Raw genomic sequence first — 22529 nt, 5'->3', positions numbered from 1 at the left:
GTTATTTTTTGGAGTTTAAACGGCTAAGATTTCATCTCAACATGATCCGACGATGGATATTGACTTGGATGGTAGTTAGACTTAATAGGTTCCATAGATATATATATAATTACCAAAAATTACCAAAATAAAGGTTCTGTATAGAATTTATGAAGTTTTCCATGAAACAAAGAGTGATTCTTACATGGTCAAGGTTTCTATATCCCGAAAACACATAAAAGAGTTCATTGATTTGTATCGAAGCACCGTCAAGGCGTGGCCAGGTGCCGGTGCCATCTCTTCCCATTTGGTTTCAGGTGCAGGTAAATCAGCAAAAGTTCCTGATAGTAAACTCTCAGGAATTTTATCTTTTTCATCTTTAAAACTTGCAATCTACAATGCAAACCATAAACATATTAAAAAGAAAATAAGTAAAAGGTCCATACTTCAATACACTACCACACTCAGATCAACACATTTGCTACAAACAATGTTGATATAAGTATGAATGGTGATGACAATTTTGTGTTGAGAAATTCATTTTTTTTTAAATCCTATAAATAAAGAGTTCATTATGATATTTAATCACTAACAGATATCTTTTCAAACTTAAAACAAATGTAAGAAAACAAAATAAAAGGTTTATTTGTATTTAGTTTAAAAGTTAAAGGGGAAGGTATAATCATATAATCAGTAAAAATAAAAAAATAGGGGGTGCATTTAGCAGCACCCATACGAAACAACTAAAATTTAGGGGTTATAATGCAAATTTTGGATTAGGGTTTAATCCCTGCGTTTTCAGCTATATATACGACGTTTAACCTAAATCAAGGCCGCCGTTGAAAAAAAAATAAATATCACGACCGCCGCTGCCTCGAGTTTGATAAAAGTTTTCGTTTTTGTTCTTCAATTCTCAGCCGATTGCATTAATAAGTCGGTGATTTCAATGGACACGAATAACATTATGATCTCTCTCGGTCTATCTGTGTCGGATCATAACATGTTCATTGTTCATAGGGAAACCACTCTGGCTGTCAGGTATGGTAAAATTAAATTGTCATGTATCCTTCCTTATCTATTTTATTTCTTTTTTACATTATTATTTATGAGTATTTACGATGATTACTTATAATAATTTGGTTTATGATGGGAACGCAGTGGTAAAATTAAATTGTCATGTTGATCGATCTCTCAGGTTGTTAGAAAAAGTGGATGTTTTTTTATTATTTTGGCTGGTGTGGTCATAAAATATTAATATACATACACTTATTGGAATCTGACTATATGCAGCACGTTGGCTATTGATCTTGTGGATGAAGCATGTGCAAATGTGAGGGTACAATTAGACAGTCAGAAGACTGAAGAAATCGATAATCTTGAAAGGAAACGGATGCAGTTGGAGGTTGAGCTCCATGCTTTAGAGAAGGAAACAGATACAGCAAGCAAAGTTCGACTTGTTGAAGTGAGTTCGAGTTCATTAGTTTGATAACATACTCTTTTTTAAGTCTTTTGGTTAGTCGTTTTAACTTTTAACCATAATGGGCTAACTTGTGCCATATATTCAGGTTAAAAAAGAACTTAATGATTTGAGAGTAATCACCAAAGAACATGCCGATAGTCGATAAGCTGTGAGGTATCTAGTAGAAGAATACTATTGGGGACACACCTACTAGTATTAATAAATAAACTTATTGTGTAACAAGATCAATGAAGAGATCAAAAGCGACAAATCTTGGTAGCAATGATAAGTTTATAAAGCCTTCAAATAAAAAATTACAATGCATGAACATGAACTTATAATAGAGATGCCAATGTAAAGAAGTACCAAATAGGAAGGAGATAGAGTTAACTTTGCAACAGGAGAAGTCTTCAAGATTCCTCTACACAAAAAGAAGTAGAAATTCAAATGTTAAGAAATCAGTGGACACAATGTCTGAAGATCAACCTTTTTCAGGATGGTTCCTAACTACTCTCTAGTCAACAGGTGTCTTCGAAGGGACATGCCATTTACAGTTATATCATCTGAGAGCTGAAATCAAGGATCAGTTGGAGACTACTTGTTTTTTTATAAAACATTTGATGGAAATGATTTCATAGAAGGACAGACGGGGAGCGTTTGAAACAATGTCTTCTATTGTGGACTGCCTCAATCCATGTTTGATTATAACGTGTTGATTGTTCATAGCGTTTTGAATTTTTCTTTATATAGTCATTTGATATACTGGCGTGTTTTTGTACTCTTTTTTCTCCTAGCATATGATATAGCCACAAGAAGTAGAATATTAGCTAAAATTACACTTTCAAACTTTAATAAAAACTTACCCAAGATCACATTTAAAAACAAAAGAATTGCCTACAACTTTTAGTTACTCCCCATGAAAGGCAAAAGACTTCATGTCAACATAAATGATTTAAAAGGACGTCAATAACATGTAGGGGTGTTCAAAAAAATCCGAATCCAAAACCGAATCCGAAATATCCGAAAACCCGTATCCGAAATATCCGAAAATCAGATAATCCGAAAATTCGGGTTCGGATTTGGGTGTTAGTTTTACAGATTTTTGGATATTCGGATTATCCGAATCCGAAATCTTAAAAAATAATAAAATAGATATATTTTAATATATCATACTATATATCACGTTTTTTTTGTTCAATAAGTAAATAACACTTCAAAAACTCAATAACAAAACAATTACACCACACGACGCGCATTCACACTTAGAAAAACTAGGGTTTCTCTTTGGATCTCTAACTTCAGCGCCGCTCCCTCTTCCCTGCGACATCGACCCTCTCCGATCCGGCGTCCTTCCGTCGTCATCTGTCTCGGTGTCTCCGCTGACAAAAGGTTCGACTTTCTCATCTATAAATCCTGTATCTAACCATTAACTTTCGGATGTTTTGAGATGTATATATATAATATACTAGATCGTTTGAGATGTGTATCTAACCTCTACATGGTAATCGATTTGTAGATACTTGGATATTGTTTGCTATTTGAGTTCACATCTTCGTCAGATCTTCAAAAGGTAATAGCTTTAACAATTTAAATTGTTATTCATCAATTTAGACTTTAGATATTGGATGTTAGTTTTCATTAATGTATTAGATCTACTGATTTTTTTTTGTTCCAGATTTGATTGGTGAATTGTTATGTGTTTTCTTGTACAGTTACCTATTCCGATGGAGAATCTTAATGAAACTAATTCAGATTGTGAGTTAGTTTCTGAAAATGAGGTGGTTTCAAAGAAGAAACAAAAACCAAAAAAAAGATATTGGATGGAAAACCCCCATGTCCACCCACGGCTGTAAGTGATACTCCATCAGTCCGTTTGTTGAAAAAAAGATCTTCATGGTGGCAGCATTATACTGATTCTAATGTCCCCAACAAGGCGGAGTGTATTTATCGTCATAAACTAAATGGTTATTCGTCAAAAGGAGGTACTACTCACCTAAGAAATCACATTAATGCTTGCAAAGATTATCCGCCAAATATAGATAAAAAAACAAAAGCTACTTAATCTTGAGTCTAAAACACATGTTAGTGATGACGGTTCCGTTGAAACCGTAACAGTTCCTAAGTTGTGGGAGTTCAATCAAGAAGTGATTAGGAAAGCTTTAGTAAAAATGTTGACTGTTGATGAATTGCCATTTTCTTTTGTTGAGCGGGTGGGTTTTATATGGTTATTAATCCTTATTTTATTGTACCTTCACGTGCTACTGCAACGAGAGATTGTTATGGGTACTTTATTGAGGAAAGAAGGCGGTTAGTAAATATTTTTAAGAATATGTCAACTAGAGTGTGTTTAACCACCGATACTTGGACTTCGGGGCAAAATTTATCTTATATGTGTTTGACTGCCCATTTCATAGATGACGATTGGAATCTATATAAGAGAATTATAAATTTTTGTCCAATTGTTGGTCATTCTTGGGTTTTAATAGGGAGAGCAGTTGAAAAATGTTTGACTGAATGGGGTTTGAATAATGTTTTGACTGTGACGGTAGATAATGCTAGCTCCAATGATATAGCTATTCAATATTTACAAAAAGTTTTTAATCATTGGGAATGTGGTGTCTTGAAGGTGGAGTTTTTGCATATGAGATGTGCAGCTCATATTTTAAACCTAGTTGATAAAGATGGGCTTACTACTTTAAGTTTACCGATCAAGAAAATTCGTGCTTTGGTAAAATAGACTTCAAAAATTTCTAGTTTGTGTTGAAGAAGAGAAAATAGAAAGCAAGAGTTTGGTGTGTTTGGATGTTAAGACTAGATGAAACTCCACGTATCTAATGTTAGAATCTGCTATTAAGTTCAAAAAAGCATTTTCTAACTTGCTATTAAAGGATTCTGGTTGTGAAAAAGAGATTAGGAAGTGTGTGGGTAGGTTAATGCACGAGGATGATTGGATTGATGTTACTAGCTTGTTACCAATTTTGAAAATAATTACTACTTCATGAACTTGAAAATTTACAAAAATTTGTAGTAACTTACTAGTGTGTTTAGTAAGCTTAGTTACCCTTTAAAGTGTGGTTGTTTCTTTAAAAACATCATTTTTAAAGAAGTTAGTTCTTTACAACTTATAATCACATTTTCTAAAAATGCTTCTTCTTGGATTTTTCTTGTTAAATATGTGTTTCTACACTTGTTTATCCTTTAAAAACATGGTTGATTTCTTTAAGAACCAAGATTAAGTAAACTTTGTATTTTTAACTTGATTTCTTGAAAAATCATTCTTGTAATCTTAGATTTACAAGACTTACATCTTACTTTAATCATCACTTAACAAGAAAACCAATTATTCTTTCTAGTTCATGACTTATGAGAGGATCATCCATTGATCTCTAACATTTTCATCATCTCATCTTGCTAGATTATGTTTTTAATCATCATCTAGGAAGATCATATGATGATCTACATCATTAACATAAACAATCAATCATCAAGTAGCACATTCAACACTAAACAACATGATTTCTTAAGATATTAAGCTTATGTTCATGTTTCATGTTCAAGTTTCTTAGTGTTCTTTATGATTAACAACATGTATCACCTTTTAACCACTTAAACAAGATGTAAAATGGAGTATATGATGTTCTTACCACTAGCTCAAGGCTAGGGATAATCAAGAGAAGAAAAGAAGTGGATAAAAGCAAATGGTGAAGGTTCTTCAACTTCCGAAAGCTCCAAGCTTCCTTGTGCACCTTCTAACACCCTTGAGTATATGTAGAATTGGATGAAGATGATTGAATGATGGTGGTGTGTGGGTGGTTATTCTCGGCCGTGAGGTGAAGGGAGGAGAAGAGGAGTGTGTGTGTTGTGTGATGTTGATGAATGATGGTTATGATACTAGTGGTTTACTTATAAATCCAACTTCACAAGATTTTCCAATGGTTTTAGTGTCAAAAAAAAACCAAGATGATCTAATATTTAATCAAAATAAAATCTCTATGGTGGGGTCCTTGTTGGGCCGTAAGCTAGGGGGTATAGGCTAGGTTTCAACTAAATGGTTAGTTCATAGTTAGAAATCAAGTGTCTAGTTAGGGATTTAGTTATTAGATATTTATATAGTGTGTTATGATGTTCGTGGACCATAACTAGCTTGGTAATGTTAAAACAATGCTTCTAGTGAAAATTTGGTGCTTCGGGTAGTGTCCGGTTGGTTACCGGTTCGTTAAGGTGTTAAATTACACAGTTTAGTGTGCTTTATGTTATCTTTTGTGACAGTTTTGATTCCCGACACTTAGGAAAGCATTCGGACCATTTAACCATTTTTCTGCATGATATTAGTGTGTTTAAATGCTGATTTTGCTGATTTTCTGCAGAATTCTGCAGTTTATGTGAGTTTTAGGCACTTTCCGACACTTATACTATCACTAGGAAGACAGTTTTGTGATCCTTACTTTCCTACACACTATACTAGTGTAATACTTGGTTTCTGGCAAGTTCTAGGATACATTAACTCCTTAGGGTTACCATATGCGTGTATGGATTTGAATAATACCAAAGTGCTTAACCACGAAACCGAATCAAAACCTATTGAATTAGGTGAATCCAAGGACATATTACAACATTAAGAACCCAACGGTTAAAAGGTATGTCTTTCAGAATTTGACGTCAAGGGATACGAGACGTATAGATGTACAATCTAGTGTAACTTAGTTAACAGGGGTTCAATAAAAGAGGAGTTTTGACCGATAAATTTCAAAGGGATCGTTTACAATATGCAAATGAGTTCTAATAACAATAACATCCGCTAAACGAAGTCAGAATTAGCAAGCTCAAATGTAATAACGACATGAAAAATGATCCGTCGACTTCCGAACAAATAAATTGTCACACCCCAACCGATGGCGGAAACATCGGGATGAGACGAACAAATTGCTCAAAACATCATAACACTATGTGACAATATTAATTTAATTCAAAATTTCATTTCAAGACTAAATGTCATACAAGATTCAAATAAAAATAGCAACATTGTTTCAAATTGTAACATAACAACAAAAGATAGATTAATCTAGGTGTGTATCTAGTCCACCCTAAACCTTGTTTTGTCTTGCATATCATCTCAATAATTAACCTGCAACATGTATTAAAATAAAGTTCAAAGCAAAAGCAAAGGCGAGTATACAAGTTTGACTACATAGCATAATAGAATAAAAACTCATATCCAACATGTTACATAGTGAATAAATTTACTAGCAATGCAATTTTGGCGTACTATATGATCAAACCCAAGAATACAACGCATAAAATAGCCTAATCCCAATAGTTTAGCGGGGTGGTAATGTTTAACTTAACAATACCCAATAGAATAGCGGGCGGGGCGTTAATCCTATAGCGCTATAATTGTTAAGGTGGGCTAGCAAAGTTAATGAGCATATAATGTTCCAAATCGTTCATAGAGCATAGCAAATATTCACAATAGTTTCATGTTACGTTCATAGATAGAGTATGTTTTGTTTAAGCATAAAAGTTGTTTTGGATAGGTATACATGTTGCATCCCAAAGTGTAAAGAGGAAAAAGGGATCGAGTATGCTCACGGTTTATAAGTCTTGAACTTGGGATTCCGAGAGTAAGTGGGTGGATGAATTAGCTTGGAGCACCTAGTCCTTCTACACGAGGAAACGTAGGTGTGTGACTTTGGCGTTTAACGAAAGATTAAGAATATGAAATAACTTAGCATAAAGTAAAATATAAAAGTAATCATCTTTTAAACCTTATAACCCTCATATGACACTAGGTAACCAATGTGGTTATTTAATGTTTTTCATGGGTAGTATACCCATTAGAATCATATTAAGGTTTAGGTCTTGGATGATGTTCTACTTCTTTAACATGTAAACATAAGTTTAACATCAAAGGTTCGAATGAGTATGTGCTTATACTTAGGTTAAATATTACATATTATTTAGGTCTAATATTTCAAGTAGGAGGTAGAAGAATAAATCTCCATTTAGGCACCTCTAGTTACAAGGATGTCATGTATGGGGTAGGAAGACTAAGCTTCCATTTAGGCACCCCTTTGATGTTCACCACTTCACTTGATGTAAAGACAACCAAGGAGGGTCACGAACTAAGGTTTATACAAGTATGTAAATGAACTAAGCTAAGAGAAATCATCAAATCATGTGAGGATTGTATATTGGACAACCCAAGTTGTTCCATAATCACTCATGCATCAAAGTCTAAGTTTGACATGACTTGTGGGTTAAAACCCTAAACAAAACACCAAGTTTATGAGGTTTAATCCTCTGATTTTTAAATGTCTCAACCTTGTTTTTAAGCTTAACCAACCACGAGAAGTGTTGTAAGCATTAGGACATAGGTGTGAGATGAGTAGGCTCAAGTTTGATAAGAATTAACAAGTTGTTGAATAATAATAAACAAAACAGAAAGTTTTAGTCCATTTTAGGGCAAATCCAAGCATGATTCTTCCAAGGAAAAACCAAGGATTCAAACCCAAGGACATAACAAAGCAATAGGAAGAAGAACCAAGTGATTTGGTTGAGAAATGAGCAAGTTACACTCACTTTTGTAAGTCTTCACGAATCTGTCCAAAACTCAGATTCTCAGCTGATTAGATAGTAGTTTAGTGAAGTTTTAGGAGTTGTGAAAGTGTCAAATGGGTTGGAGAAGGTGGGTATTTATAATGGAAGAGTTATAAGATGATTGGAGGTGATTAGAGGTGGATTAAAGGTGATTGGGGGAGTTTAAATCTTGGGATTTCGTGCACAACAGCTCAAAGAAACACATTCTGCCGAAACAGAGGCCTAGCGTGACGCGAGGGGGCTTGGCGTCACGCGGCGCCCTAGTTCCGACAAGTTTCATTTTTTTGCACTTTGGCCCCTGAAGTTTAGGTTTGATCCTTTTTGATGCATTTTTGATAGTTTAGGGACTTGTTTTGATATAAAAGCATAGTATAAGGTGAAATCAAGTACGACGATCAAAATCAAAGTATCATTAAGCGTATAAATGTCATAACCAAGTATCGTTATCGTTCAAAACACGTGCAATGCATAAGTTTAGTTTAATTACAAGTTTAGCACATAGTTTCCAAGAATAACGTTCAAGCACAAACTGATTCACTAATCGAACATACGAGCATAATTAGGATGCATACAACATAAATGTAACAAAATACAAGTTTCACTAATGATCCAAGTCTCGGTTTAACAATGATTACAAAGAATGGAACGATTACAAGAATACAAGGTTTCCAAAAATAGAATTTCAAGCAATGGTTTCTAAATAGGGAAATTATGAAAACGCAGGGCGTTACAGTCTCCCCTCCTTTAGGAAATTTCGTCCCGAAATTTATTGAAGAGGAAGGCTTGAAAAAGTTTTGGCAATAAGGTGATTATTAAGAAATGGATCTTTGAAAATTTGAAGTGTTTTGAAAAGTATGAAGTTTTGGAGAACGACAAGGCCTAGTACTTTGAATAAAGTGATAATGGTTTACTAAGTACGTCTATATAAGAAATAAGAATAGGAGGACGGTTTAACAGACTTGATTGTTAACGAGGTTCGTATAAAAGACAAAAATAATGGAGAATACTAGAAGTATAGAAGTGGACGATTGATTCTTAATAAACGAATGCATGTATAAGAATGATATAAGTATTAGATAGATGAAAGTAGCGTGTTAAAGATGAAGTCTCGTCATGGATAATCGGATGTCGCGCGTTTATCAATGCGTTTATGAGTTGTCTAAGGTTATAACAGGTCTAAATGGTCTGTAAAACACTGAATTTCTCATAGCACGTTTTATGAAATTTTGGTAACATGGTGAAAACACTTATATATAGGAAGTACCAGCGGCGTATCCACCATGTTTTGACCACGTTGCATCTGTTTCATATTTCGTGTAATGTTACGTTCTGTGCCTTACCATACATAGTAGTACACTCTATGGTTCTCATACGACCATTACTATAACCCCGTGTGCACCCGCGATTATACCAATCATCGCATGATCCGCATATCTTGTACTAGTTGCGTATGAATCAAGGTATGCATAAATTTTAAGAATAAGATTGCGAGTGTATAGAAATGTAGCATATAAGTACGTTTGTGTTCCAAATAGTATAAGACCAACGTAAGCGAATCCCTCCGGTTTCGCTCGCGTATAGGTGCGAAAGTATAAATTTTAAGTATGAATAAATCATGAGCATAGTATAAGTTTAAATATGAGTACGCATGTGAGCATAAACACAAAAACGTATGACAAGAGTATGAGCACAAGCACAACGTGTGTAAAAAGCGGGTATAAATGTGAGTACAAAAATGAGTGAACGTGAGCCCAAATATAAATCATATGAGAATGAGAGTATATATATGAGCGCGAGTATAACATAAATTGTATAAATGCGAGTATCACTATGAATATAAGTGTAATCATAATTAATTTAGTATGAATGAAATATATATGAGAGTGAATATAGGTTTAAGCATAGTTGTACAGATATAGGTATAAGTAGGATGTATGAGTGTAAACATGAATATGAATATTTGTGTAGACACAATTGTATAAATGTGAGTGTAAGTATAGTTAGATGAATATAAATTTGAATATATGTGTAACATATGGGTATAACGTAAAATGTACGAATATGAATGTTAGTGTGAGAGGTAAGGATTTTGTCTACGGTATTAATCGTAGTATATGAATTTAAGTATGTAAAAGATTAAGAAGTTCTGAGTATAAAAGAAAACAAAAACGAGTAGTATTTGCGAAATTGACGCGAGATATAAACTAAAACGCGTAAGATGGTATGCATGTATAGTCGTTTGAGCAAAGCGTGAAGTTTAATTAAAATCAAAATAGATTGAGTTGACATGAAATATAGAATCTAGTTCATAAATGTAAAAAGAGTATAAAATATCTATTGGTTATGTGTGTTATACTTTGTGAAAGAAAGGAAATGCTACTCTTGTGTAAAAAAAAGGATTTACATACGTTGAAGATGGTTGATTCTTATGAAGTTTCCTTGCCCACACATTTTAAATTAAATTGACGTATTGAATAATGGTTGAAAAGGTTCTAGAAGTAAATAAGTTTGCATCGTTTTAAATGATCTTGCATTAAAGAAGAAATTCGAAGTTTAGAGATTTTTGTGACAACGTTGATTCTTAAGAAAAAGGGTTTTGGTATACAATCTTAGTGATTGTTGAAAAAGCATCTTTAATAAAACATTTTACTGATTTTGAAAGAAATTTTAGTAAATGATTGAATAACATTGGTAGTATTTTGTAGGTGTGCGTGAAAAAGTTGGTTCGATTCCCAATTAAAAATAGAAAATCTCTAGTTTAAGGACATAAGATGAGCCTTTTTCAATAGTTATGTTGAATACAAAATTTCGTGGGCAATGGATTTATTAAACCAACTAGGTTGATAAGTAGCATTTCGTAAATTTTGAAAATCGAGGAATAAGCGTTTATGGTAAAGGTTAAGAATTTTGTGTGTGTGAGCTATATAAAAATAGATTGTAGAATAAGGAATTCGTTCATATAAACAATGCATGTTGAAATAAATAGGGATTTGGCTAATGATAAACGATTTAGATATAAACGTGATCATGTTTACGTAATATAGTCCATTAAGGAAAATATTGGTAACGATCACCTAGGTAAGGGAATCACCCCTAATTCGTTGGCGAGGTCGTTGTAAGATGAGAAAAGAAACGGAGTTAGTCGTCAAGGTAAGGAAATCACTCCCATCTTGATGATATGTCTCCATTAATTGTTACAAGGGGTATAAATAAAATTACGTGAAATCATGTATGTGAATAATGTATAAATGTATGATAAAGTATTTGTACGATATATGCGTAAAAGTGAAATTTCAAAAATAATTCGAATTCGAAAAGAGGGAATAGGTGAGACTTGGTCATAATGTTTGTTTAAGAAAATGAAATGATCACATAGCATAAAGGGTCACATAGCATAAAGGGTTCAAGCTTTATTTACATAGCATAAAAGATTAAGACATCTCATATAGCATAATCATGAGTTTCACATAGCATAACATGAATAAATGAAAGCATCATAAATTTAGTTTGTTCGAGAGGAATTATTATTGTTCGTGATTGCGATAACGTGCAAAATGATTAAAACGACATTTTGAAATGAACGAACGTTCAAGTATAAAATCACATATAAATTGAGATTACATAAAAGAGAGGCTCAATAAAACATTGGATTGTTTCGGGTAGAGAAACGTCGAATATTCCAAAGTGGGTCGAAAGTTCTTTCGAATTAGAGATATTGTGCTTTGGCCTATAAGTAAGATACTCTCGTCGAGAAGCGATTAACGGTATCTTACCCTTCCGGTTACTACACATCTCTAAATGATTGAAACATTCGGGACTTTGGCGAGAATAAAATCGAGGAATGGGACTTAATCGACGAGATGCGGGTTTCACCCCTAACTTGACGATTTCGTACCCTAAATGTGGTTGGTACTCGTTGATCAAAAATAAAATTTTGACACTTTGACGAGGGTCCACTAGAGTTGAAATGGAAATTACCATTAAGTTGTGGATATCACTCCTAGCTTAATGGTGAAATTTCGTGCAAAAATAGTTTAAGGTAGAATGAGAGTCGTTTACCAAATTGTGGGTTTCACGCCTATTTTGGTAAATTCTTCTCGTTGATGTTACAAGAGTATAAAAATAGCATAAGTGTATTCGTGTTAGCCTTAGGAAAGGCACATAATTTTAATCGAAAGTATAGCTAGGAAGCATGCATGGTAGAGTACAAAAGTTTTAAACAACAAATAAGAGGCAAAAATTCCTAGAACTATAGATTAGGGCAAAAGCATGGCAATTTTTCCTAATTCCCTATAGTTATGGCTCTGATACCAATCTGTCACACCCCAACCGATGGCGGAAACATCGGGATGAGACGCACAAATTGCTCAAAACATCATAACACTATGTGACAATATTAATTTAATTCAAAATTTCATTTCAAGACTAAATGTCATACAAGATTCAAATAAAAATAGCAACATTGTTTCAAATTGTAACATAACAACAAAAGATAGATTAATCTAGGTGTGTATCTAGTCCACCCTAAACCTTGTTTCGTCTTGCATATCATCTCAATAATTAACCTGCAACATGTATTAAAATAGAGTTCAATGCAAAAGCAAAGGCGAGTATACAAGTTTGACTACATAGCATAATAGAATAAAAACTCATATCCAACATGTTACATAGTGAATAAATTTACTAGCAATGCAATTTTGGCGTACTATATGATCAAACCCAAGAATACAACGCATAAAATAGCCTAATCCCAATAGTTTAGCGGGGTGGTAATGTTTAACATAACAATACCCAATAGAATAGCGGGCGGGGCGTTAATCCTATAGCGCTATAATTGTTAAGGTGGGCTAGAAAAGTTAATGAGCATATAACGTTCCAAATCGTTCATAGAGCATACAAGCATAGCAAATATTCACAATAGTTTCATGTCACGTTCATAGATAGAGTATGTTTTGTTTAAGCATAAAAGTTGTTTTGAATAGGTATACATGTTGCATCCCAAAGTGTAAAGGGGAAAAAGGGATCGAGTATACTCACGGTTTACAAGTCTTGAACTTGGGATTCCGAGAGTAAGTGGGTGGATGAATTAGCTTGGAGCACCTAGTCCTTCTACACGAGGAAACGTAGGTGTGTGAGTTTGGCGTTTAACGGAAGATTAAGAATATGAAATAACTTAGCATAAAGTAAAATATAAAAGTAATCATCTTTTAAACCTTATAACCCTCATATGACACTAGGTAACCAATGTGGTTATTTAATGTTTTTCATGGGTAGTATACCCATTAGAATCATATTAAGGTTTAGGTCTTGGATGATGTTCTACTTCTTTAACATGTAAACATAAGTTTAACATCAAAGGTTCGAATGAGTATGTGCTTATACTTAGGTTAAATATTACATATTATTTAGGTCCAATATTTCAAGTAGGAGGTAGAAGAATAAATCTCCATTTAGGCACCCCTTTGATGTTCACCACTTCACTTGATGTAAAGACAACCATGAAGGGTCACGAACTAAGGTTTATACAAGTATGTAAATGAACTAAGCTAAGAGAAATCATCAAATCATGTGAGGATTGTATATTGGACAACCCAAGTTGTTCCATAATCACTCATGCATCAAAGTCTAAGTTTGACATGACTTGTGGGTTAAAACCCTAAACAAAACACCAAGTTTATGAGGTTTAATCCTCTGATTTTTAAATGTCTCAACCTTGTTTTTAAGCTTAACCAACCACGAGAAGTGTTGTAAGCATTAGGACATAGGTGTGAGATGAGTAGGCTCAAGTTTGATAAGAATTAACAAGGTGTTGAATAATAATAAACAAAACAGAAAGTTTTAGTCTATTTTAGGGCAAATCCAAGCATGATTCTTCCAAGGAAAAACCAAGGATTCAAACCCAAGGACATAACAAAGCTATAGGAAGAAGAACCAAGTGATTTGGTTGAGAAATGAGCAAGTTACACTCACTTTTGTAAGTCTTCACGAATCTGTCCAAAACTCAGATTCTCATCTGATTAGAGAGTAGTTTAGTGAAGATTTAGGAGTTGTGAAAGTGTCAAATGGGTTAGAGAAGGTGGGTATTTATAATGGAAGAGTTATAAGATGATTGGAGGTGATTAGAGGTGGATTAAAGGTGATTGGGGGAGTTTAAATCTTGGGATTTCGTGCACAACAGCTCAAAGAAACACATTCTGCCGAAACAGGGGCCTAGCGTGGCGCGAGGGGGCTTGGCGTCACGCGGCGCCCTAGTTCCGACAAGTTTCATTTTTTTGCACTTTGGCCCCTGAAGTTTAGGTTTGATCCTTTTTTATGCATTTTTGATAGTTTAGGGACTTGTTTTGATATAAAAGCATAGTATAAGGTGAAATCAAGTACGACGATCAAAATCAAAGTATCATTAAGCGTATAAATGTCATAACCAAGTATCGTTCTCGTTCAAAACACGTTCAATGCATAAGTTTAGTTTAATTACAAGTTTAGCACATAGTTTCCAAGAATAACGTTCAAGCACAAACCGATTCACCAATCGAACATACGAGCATAATTAGGATGCATACAACATAAATGTAACAAAATACAAGTTTCACTAATGATCCAAGTCTCGGTTTAACAATGATTACAAAGAATGGAACGATTGCAAGAATACAAGGTTTCCAAAAATAGAATTTCAAGCAATGGTTTCTAAATAGGGAAATTATGAAAACGCAGGGCGTTACATAAATGAATAAAATTAGTGTATTGACATTACTGAATTGCGAGAATACATCGAAATGAAATACAATCGAATCTGGTGTATCAATGTCTTAATACGTAGTTGCATTAAAAATGTTTAAATGACAAGTCAAACAAAAGTATGTGTAGTTTCGTGCGAAACGGGTGACCATGATTAGCATAAGCTACAAGTTTGTACCGACCCCACAAGGTGTCGTAATAACATAATTTTATAACAGCGGTGACCGAACAAGTTCACCGTATTTGAATCCTAATGAAGGTGTAATTAAGCAAACCTGAAAATTTGATTCAAATGGCATCGTAGGATTTTTCAATTGAATATAGATCACCAAAGAACTACTATTTTCGATCGAGGATGAAAAAGCAATAAATACTGCAAAGCATTCGATCGAAGATGAAAGAATCGTTAGGAGGTACACTGGAATATAAAATGAATTTATGTACCATTGTCTTGACACACGATTGTGTTAAGACTGCTTTAATCATGATAAAACAGAACGGATTTAGAGCAAGTCAATAAATAAACAATTAAATCCGTGTATGAGATGTTTAAATGAGAGTAGCGCATGCTTCAATCTTGTGAAAGCCTCACCACAAGGTGTCGAAATCAACGAACAATTTAACGGAGACGTAGATCAAACAAGTTTACTATGACTCGGAACAGATGAAACGTTTGCAAAGGTGAGTTTAAATATGATGTTTTCAATACATCATATGAAGTCTTGAATTGAATATGCGAAATGGACGAGTTCAAGCAATTGAATTTGGTTTCAGTGCAATCTGACAATAAACGTATGTATCGACAAGGGAATTTCGGCATGGTTACCAAGATAAACCATGTATGTAACTTGAAAGAAAAGAAGTTTCAAGAAAGTGTGTTGACTTGATAGCAAAGGAGCCAACAATTACAATAATGTAGGTCATTCGAATCACAAATCAATAATTAGATTTAGCAAAATAACATTTGAACCTTGATGAAGCGCTTATTCGAAACGAAACCACATGCATAACAAATGGTGCATGCGTAACATATGAATTTCCAAGAAATGAAACAATGAGTATTCGCTATAATGAAGAAATGATCAAGTATCGAGACAAAGGAGTGTTCGCTTTAATGAAGAAAATTGTCGTGATGCAACTACCATTAAGAGGAGTAGAGGTGTAAAAATCTACTGGCTAGATGCAAAAGTGGAAATTTCAATAAAAGAAATTTGAGTACTTTATCTGTTTGGTTAACTGAAATAGCATATACGTCAGAAAAATGGGGTTTGCTTGAGTTAACGGACGTGGTTCCTAAGTGATGACCTTTAATGAGCTTTGACGTAAGTTCCCGAAGGTCCTAAATACATGTTTCCTAGGTTCTCAAAGTTTCGTATTCTGTGTAAAACTGTTTTGTGCATCGTGTAGAAAACACAATATTAGTGTACGTTTAAAACAAATTGTTGACTCACTGTACTTTGGTATACTTTCTTCCTAAATTCGCTGCTGGCGATAGCCTGATCGAAGATCGATCTTGGAATAGTAACTTGAATCCTGAAGTTGGTCGAATAAATCATCAATCCTCGGCAAAGGATACTAAATCTTGGTGGTTAACTTGTTTAGCTCCCGGTAGTTAACACACATGCGAAAATTACCGTCCTTCTTCTTGACAAACAACACTGAAGCTCCCCGAGGTGAGAAGATTGGCCTTATAAATCCCTTATCTAGCATCTCCTGAAGCTGCGTTGGCAATTCTTGCATCTCTGAAGGCGCAAGTCGATAAGGTGCTTTGGCTACAGGCGCGACGCCTGGAACCAAGTCAATATGGAATTCGACTTGTCGTTGGGGCGGTAATCTTGGCAAGTCTTCGGGGAAGACTTCAGGATATTCCCTTACCACAGGGATATCTTCGAGCTTCAGTTCTTCGGCCTCTTTGTCCACAACATGAGCCAAGAAGGCAACACATCCTTTAAGCAAAAACTTTCGTGCCTTCAAACAACTAATAGTCCGTAGAAGCGTATCCTGCTTCTCTCCATGAATCACGATCATCTCTTCATTCACCATCGGGATGCGGATAATCTTCTCATGGCAAACATTATATACATTGCGTCCATGAAAATGATACTACAATATGAAAAGAATATTCCATCTATGATGACTAAAACAACATTATTGTTGAAGAAATAATCTAAATTTCAAAATAATAAATATTTAGCATGGCAAAAAAAAAAAAAACACTTAACCCACCCATGAGCTAGTCAATGGGTTAAAATTGGCACCCATGTTCCTATGATGGCAGTACTAATAGTTGAAGGGAGTAAGAAAATGTTCACCTGTTAGGGCTGTCCAAACTGCTCGACGATTGCTCGAAAAATGCTCGTTCGATTTCCGCTCAGTTTGTAAATGAGCCGCTCGGATCGGTCCGATTCAAATTCAATCCAAGCATGAGCAAAGGTCCGCTGGCTCGTCGATCGCTCGGTTTCGCTCGAATTATTTTTATTAATAATATATATATATATATATCGAATTATTTTTATTATTAATAATATATATATATATATATATATATATATATTATAGATTTTCCAGATTAAAAACCCAAAAAATATACTAGCAAAAAAAAAAAACTAAAAGCCCAAAAAATATTCAGCGCAACTTAATAGTTAATATGAAAATCTAACCCTAAATCCTATTCCTAAAACAATTTTCAGTCATAATCGAAGACCTGCAACATATCGCCGCTCCAGTCACCACACGCACATTTTTAGAATCATGATTTTAGTTATGTATCGCTTTTGTTAGCAAAGTGTTGGACATGTTTTAATTAAGTTAGGATTTGTTTTTGTTGAACGAAGCCTTATAATTCAATCGAGCGAAAACGATCCGCTTGATTTTTTTAGGATTTGATAAAAACTGAGCGAAATCGAGCGAAAACGATCCGATCGATTCAATTCAATCCGAGCATGAGCATCACTTTTGTGCTCGGTTTTGCAAATTCGATCCGATCGGATCAGATCAGTTGTAATTCAATCCGAGCATGAGCAGACCCTCGATCGGATCGGATCGGCTCATGAACACCCCTATCACCTGTATAAAATGACAATATTAATGGTGTTTAGTTAGAACCACTGGGTGTCGAAGAAGCTTGCTATTTTTGGTTGAAGGGCAAACTTGGAGCAGCTACCCATTTTTGATGCGCTTGCTAAGAGTAATGTGAGGTTTAACTCGGTGCTACGCACGGTATGGGGCGAGTATAGTGAAACGATGAAGCACGTGTCCGTCTCATATCCGTTTGGCCAATAGGTGTGGCTGATAATCTCCCAACGGTGCAAGCCCACACCTTGTTTCCAACATTAATATATTTAACATATTTCCTACCAAATTGAATTTACTCAAAATAGAAAATAACCTTGAACATGATCACGGTTTTCCTTCTTCATGGACCGAGAACCAACCCGAGACCGACTTGGAACAAAATTGGGAACCGATTTCATGCTGCTATTATCGGGTCGGGATCGGTTAGGGTCCAATATCGGTTTTGACTTCGGGTTTTTTTCGGACCTAACCGAAATATGCTCACCCCTAATACTTTTTCTTCCTTTGATTTTCGGGTTTTTTCGGACCGAACCGAAATATGCTCACCCCTAATACTTTTTCTTCCTTTGATTGGAATACAATCTGATATTAATTTGCATCAAAGATGTGCAATGGTTTGGTTCAACTTATAAAAGATGTCATTAAATTTAAAAATTAATCATAAAAAAACAATGATTGACGGTTAGATCAATACCAAGGAACACTAAATTTAACAACAAACAATCTATTAACCTTATTACCCTAAATGGATGAATAACAATCTATTAACATTGTTACACTAAATGGATTAGAATCTGGTTTTTCAATTAAATTTAAATAGTTCAATACCTGAAAGTTTTCTGTCCTGCATCTTTCTTGTCCTTATTCTCCTTTAAAATCTGCCTCAAATCAATGCAAAACTTACAAATTAATGTAAAAGTAATGCACAGAGAAAGTCAGGAAAGCTTATATATTATAAGTTTAAAACCTCAACTATAACTATACTATGAAAACCATGAGTTAAAAAAAAGTATGATGAGAAACAGTTGAACATCTAGTTCTAAACTCAAACTCAAAAATAAGATGTATAAGTAAAAACCACCAAGAACCAAATTTAGGTACCATAAACATCATACCTCTTTCATATGTAATGCCTACTTTATAGTCGGAATTGTATAAAAGTAATATTTTGAGCAAAGAAGGATGAATTAATCATCTAAAGGGGAGAAAAAGGAAACCTCAAAAGCGGGCGATCTTTTTTGGCAGTTCCTCCTCAACTCGCTTAAACGAAGCCGTACCTTAATAACCAAAGGCGAAAATCGCAACATGAAAATTGCTTTAAGCCTGCTGCACCAAAATCATGGACAAAATCGAAAAATGAAACCTCTAGATCGCACACCAGAATGCCGACCGACAAAGTGGCAGAAAAATGATGAACGACAACTTAGGGAAGTCGTCACTGTGAAGAGTAGAGCATCAAACAGTTAAACATGAAAAAATGAGAAACAAATTACTGTACCTTGTTTGTATTTCTAGAACATAAAATCCGAATGGGCTTCTGTCGATATTAATCTCCATCGTCTCCATTGCATTTCTCTGCATCCTAATCTCTCTAATATACATGTATTTGTGTATGGGGCAAAAATGCAGGTCTGAGATCCCTATTAAAAGGAAGGGTATATGGAAGTTACAGGAAACGTGGGGAGGGGACGTGGGAGAAATCAACCTTGAAACCATTCATAACTTCCTCAATTTTGGAGAGGTAGTGTGTAACCTCCCTAAACTGCCAAGAAAGCAGTTTTTTTCTTAGTTTAGCCGGACAAAATTAAAAGTAGATGAGTTTATACGGTTAAATGTGACATTTTAGATGGTTGAGTTGTGGAGATAGTGGGCAGCAAAAGGTGGAGGTAACCGCCATCTACAAAAACCAACCATAACCTCTTGGAACCGCCCCAAAAGCGGTTATTTTTTGGAGTTTAAACGGCTAAGATTTCATTTCAACATGATCCGACGGTGGATATTGACTTGGATGGTGGTTAGACTTAATGGGTTCCATAGATATATATAATTACCAAAAATTACCAAAATAAAGGTTCTGTATAGAATTTATGCAGTTTTCCATGAAACAAAGAGTGATTCTTACATGGTCAAGGTTTCTATATCCCGAAAACACATAAAAGAGTTCATTGATTTGTATCGAAGCACCGTCAAGGCGTGGCTCAGGTGCCGGTGCCATCTCTTCCCATTTGGTTTCAGGTGCAGGTAAATCAGCAAAAGTTCCTGATAGTAAACTCTCAGGAATTTTATCTTTTTCATCTTTAAAACTTGCAATCTACAATGCAAACCATAAACATATTAAAAAGAAAATAAGTAAAAGGTCCATACTTCAATACACTACCACACTCAGATCAACACATTTGCTACAAACAATGTTGATATAAGTATGAATGGTGATGACAATTTTGTGTTGAGAAATTCATTTTTTTTTAAATCCTATAAATAAAGAGTTCATTATGATATTTAATCACTAACAGATATCTTTTCAAACTTAAAACAAATGTAAGAAAACAAAATAAAAGGTTTATTTGTATTTAGTTTAAAAGTTAAAGGGGAAGGTATAATCATATAATCAGTAAAAATAAAAAAATAGGGGGTGCATTTAGCAGCACCCATACGAAACAACTAAAATTTAGGGGTTATAATGCAAATTTTGGATTAGGGTTTAATCCCTGCGTTTTCAGCTATATATACGACGTTTAACCTAAATCAAGGCCGCCGTTGAAAAAAAAAAAAATATCACGACCGCCGCTGCCTCGAGTTTGATAAAAGTTTTCGTTTTTGTTCTTCAATTCTCAGCCGATTGCATTAATAAGTCGGTGATTTCAATGGACACGAATAACATTATGATCTCTCTCGGTCTATCTGTGTCGGATCATAACATGTTCATTGTTCATAGGGAAACCACTCTGGCTGTCAGGTATGGTAAAATTAAATTGTCATGTATCCTTCCTTATCTATTTTATTTCTTTTTTACATTATTATTTATGAGTATTTACGATGATTACTTATAATAATTTGGTTTATGATGGGAACGCAGTGGTAAAATTATTAATATACATACACTTATTGGAATCTGAAGAAATCGATAATCTTGAAAGGAAACGGATGCAGTTGGAGGTTGAGCTCCATGCTTTAGAGAAGGAAACAGATACATCAAGCAAAGTTCGACTTGTTGAAGTGAGTTCGAGTTCATTAGTTTGATAACATACTCTTTTTTAAGTCTTTTGGTTAGTTTTAACTTTTAACCATAATGGGCTAACTTGTGCCATATATTCAGGTTAAAAAAGAACTTAATGATTTGAGAGTAACTACCAAAGAACATGCTGATAGTCGATAAGCTGTGAGGTATCTAATAGAAGAATACTATTGGGGACACACCTACTAGTATTAATAAATAAACTTACTGTGTAACAAGATCAATGAAGAGATCAAAAGCGACAAATCTTGGTAGCAATGATAAGTTTATAAAGCCTTCAAATAAAAAATTACAATGCATGGACATGAACTTATAATAGAGATGCCAATGTAAAGAAGTACCAACTAGGAAGGAGATAGAGTTTACTTTGCAACAGGAGAAGTCTTCAAGATTCCTCTACACAAAAAGAAGTAGAAATTCTAATGTTAAGAAATCAGTGGACACAATGTCTGAAGATCAACCTTTTTCAGGATGGTTCCTAACTACTCTCTAGTCAACAGGTGTCTTCGAAGGGACATGCCATTTACAGTTATATCATCTGAGAGCTGAAATCAAGGATCACTTGGAGACTACTTGTTTTTTTATAAAACATTTGATGGAAATGGTTTCATAGAAGAACAGATGGGGAGCGTTTGAAACAATGTCTTCTACTGTGGACTGCCTCAATCCATGTTTGATTATAACGTGTTTATTGTTCATAGCGTTTTGAATTTTTCTTTATATAGTCATTTGATATACTGGCGTGTCTTTGTACTCTTTTTTCTCCTAGCATATGATATACCCACAAGAAGTAGAATATTAGCTAAAATTACACTTTCAAACTTTAATAAAAACTAACCCAAGATCACATTTAAAAACAAAAGAATTGACTACAACTTTTAGTTACTCCCATGAAAGGTAAAAGACTTCATGTCAACAGAAATGATTTAAAAGGACGTCAATAACATGTAGGGGTGTTCAAAAAAATCCGAATCCGAAACCGAAATATCCGAAATTTCGGATATCCGAAAATTCGGGTTCAGATTCGGATGTTAGTTTTACAGATTTTCAGATATTCGGATTATCCGAATCCGAAATCTTAAAAAATAATAAAATAGATATATTTTAATATATCATACTATATATCACGATTTTTTTTATTCAGTAAGTAAATAACACTTCAAAAACTCAATAACAAAACAATTACACCACACCACGCGCATTCACACTTAGAAAAACTAGGGTTTCTCTTTGGATCTCAAACTTCAGTGCCGCTCCCTCTTCCCTGCGACATCGACCCTCTCCGATCTGGCACCCTCTCTGTCGTCATCTGTCTCGGTGTCTCCGCTGACAAAAGGTTCGACTTTCTCATCTATAAATCCTGTATCTAACCGTTAACTTTCGGATGTTTTGAGATGTATATATATAATATACTAGATCGTTTGAGATGTGTATCTAACCTCTACATGG

General features: G+C 34.4%; 1 protein-coding gene across 3 annotated transcripts; it reads left to right on the top strand.

Moving 5' to 3' along the window:
- Positions 1 to 828: 828 nt before the first annotated feature.
- On the top strand, positions 829 to 21827 carry LOC110890974 (chaperone protein ClpB1). Of its 3 annotated transcripts, XM_022138632.2 has the most exons (4): positions 829 to 1017; positions 1270 to 1441; positions 21162 to 21217; positions 21279 to 21827. In XM_022138632.2, the coding sequence occupies exons 1-4, from the start codon at positions 926 to 928 to the stop codon at positions 21280 to 21282; spliced, it is 324 nt and encodes a 107-aa protein (XP_021994324.1). In that variant the 5' UTR covers positions 829 to 925; the 3' UTR covers positions 21283 to 21827. The 3 variants fall into 3 exon arrangements, with proteins under 3 accessions (XP_021994324.1, XP_021994326.1, XP_021994323.1); XM_022138634.2 differs by lacking the exons at positions 21162 to 21217; positions 21279 to 21827 and adding an exon at positions 1934 to 2200; XM_022138631.2 differs by lacking the exons at positions 21162 to 21217; positions 21279 to 21827 and adding an exon at positions 1545 to 2200.
- The last annotated feature ends 702 nt before the right edge of the window (positions 21828 to 22529 follow it).

The sequence above is a fragment of the Helianthus annuus genome, chromosome 11 (genome assembly GCF_002127325.2).
Source record: "Helianthus annuus cultivar XRQ/B chromosome 11, HanXRQr2.0-SUNRISE, whole genome shotgun sequence".
Taxonomy (NCBI): domain Eukaryota; kingdom Viridiplantae; phylum Streptophyta; class Magnoliopsida; order Asterales; family Asteraceae; genus Helianthus; species Helianthus annuus.
This window is presented reverse-complemented; position numbering and strand designations above follow the sequence as displayed.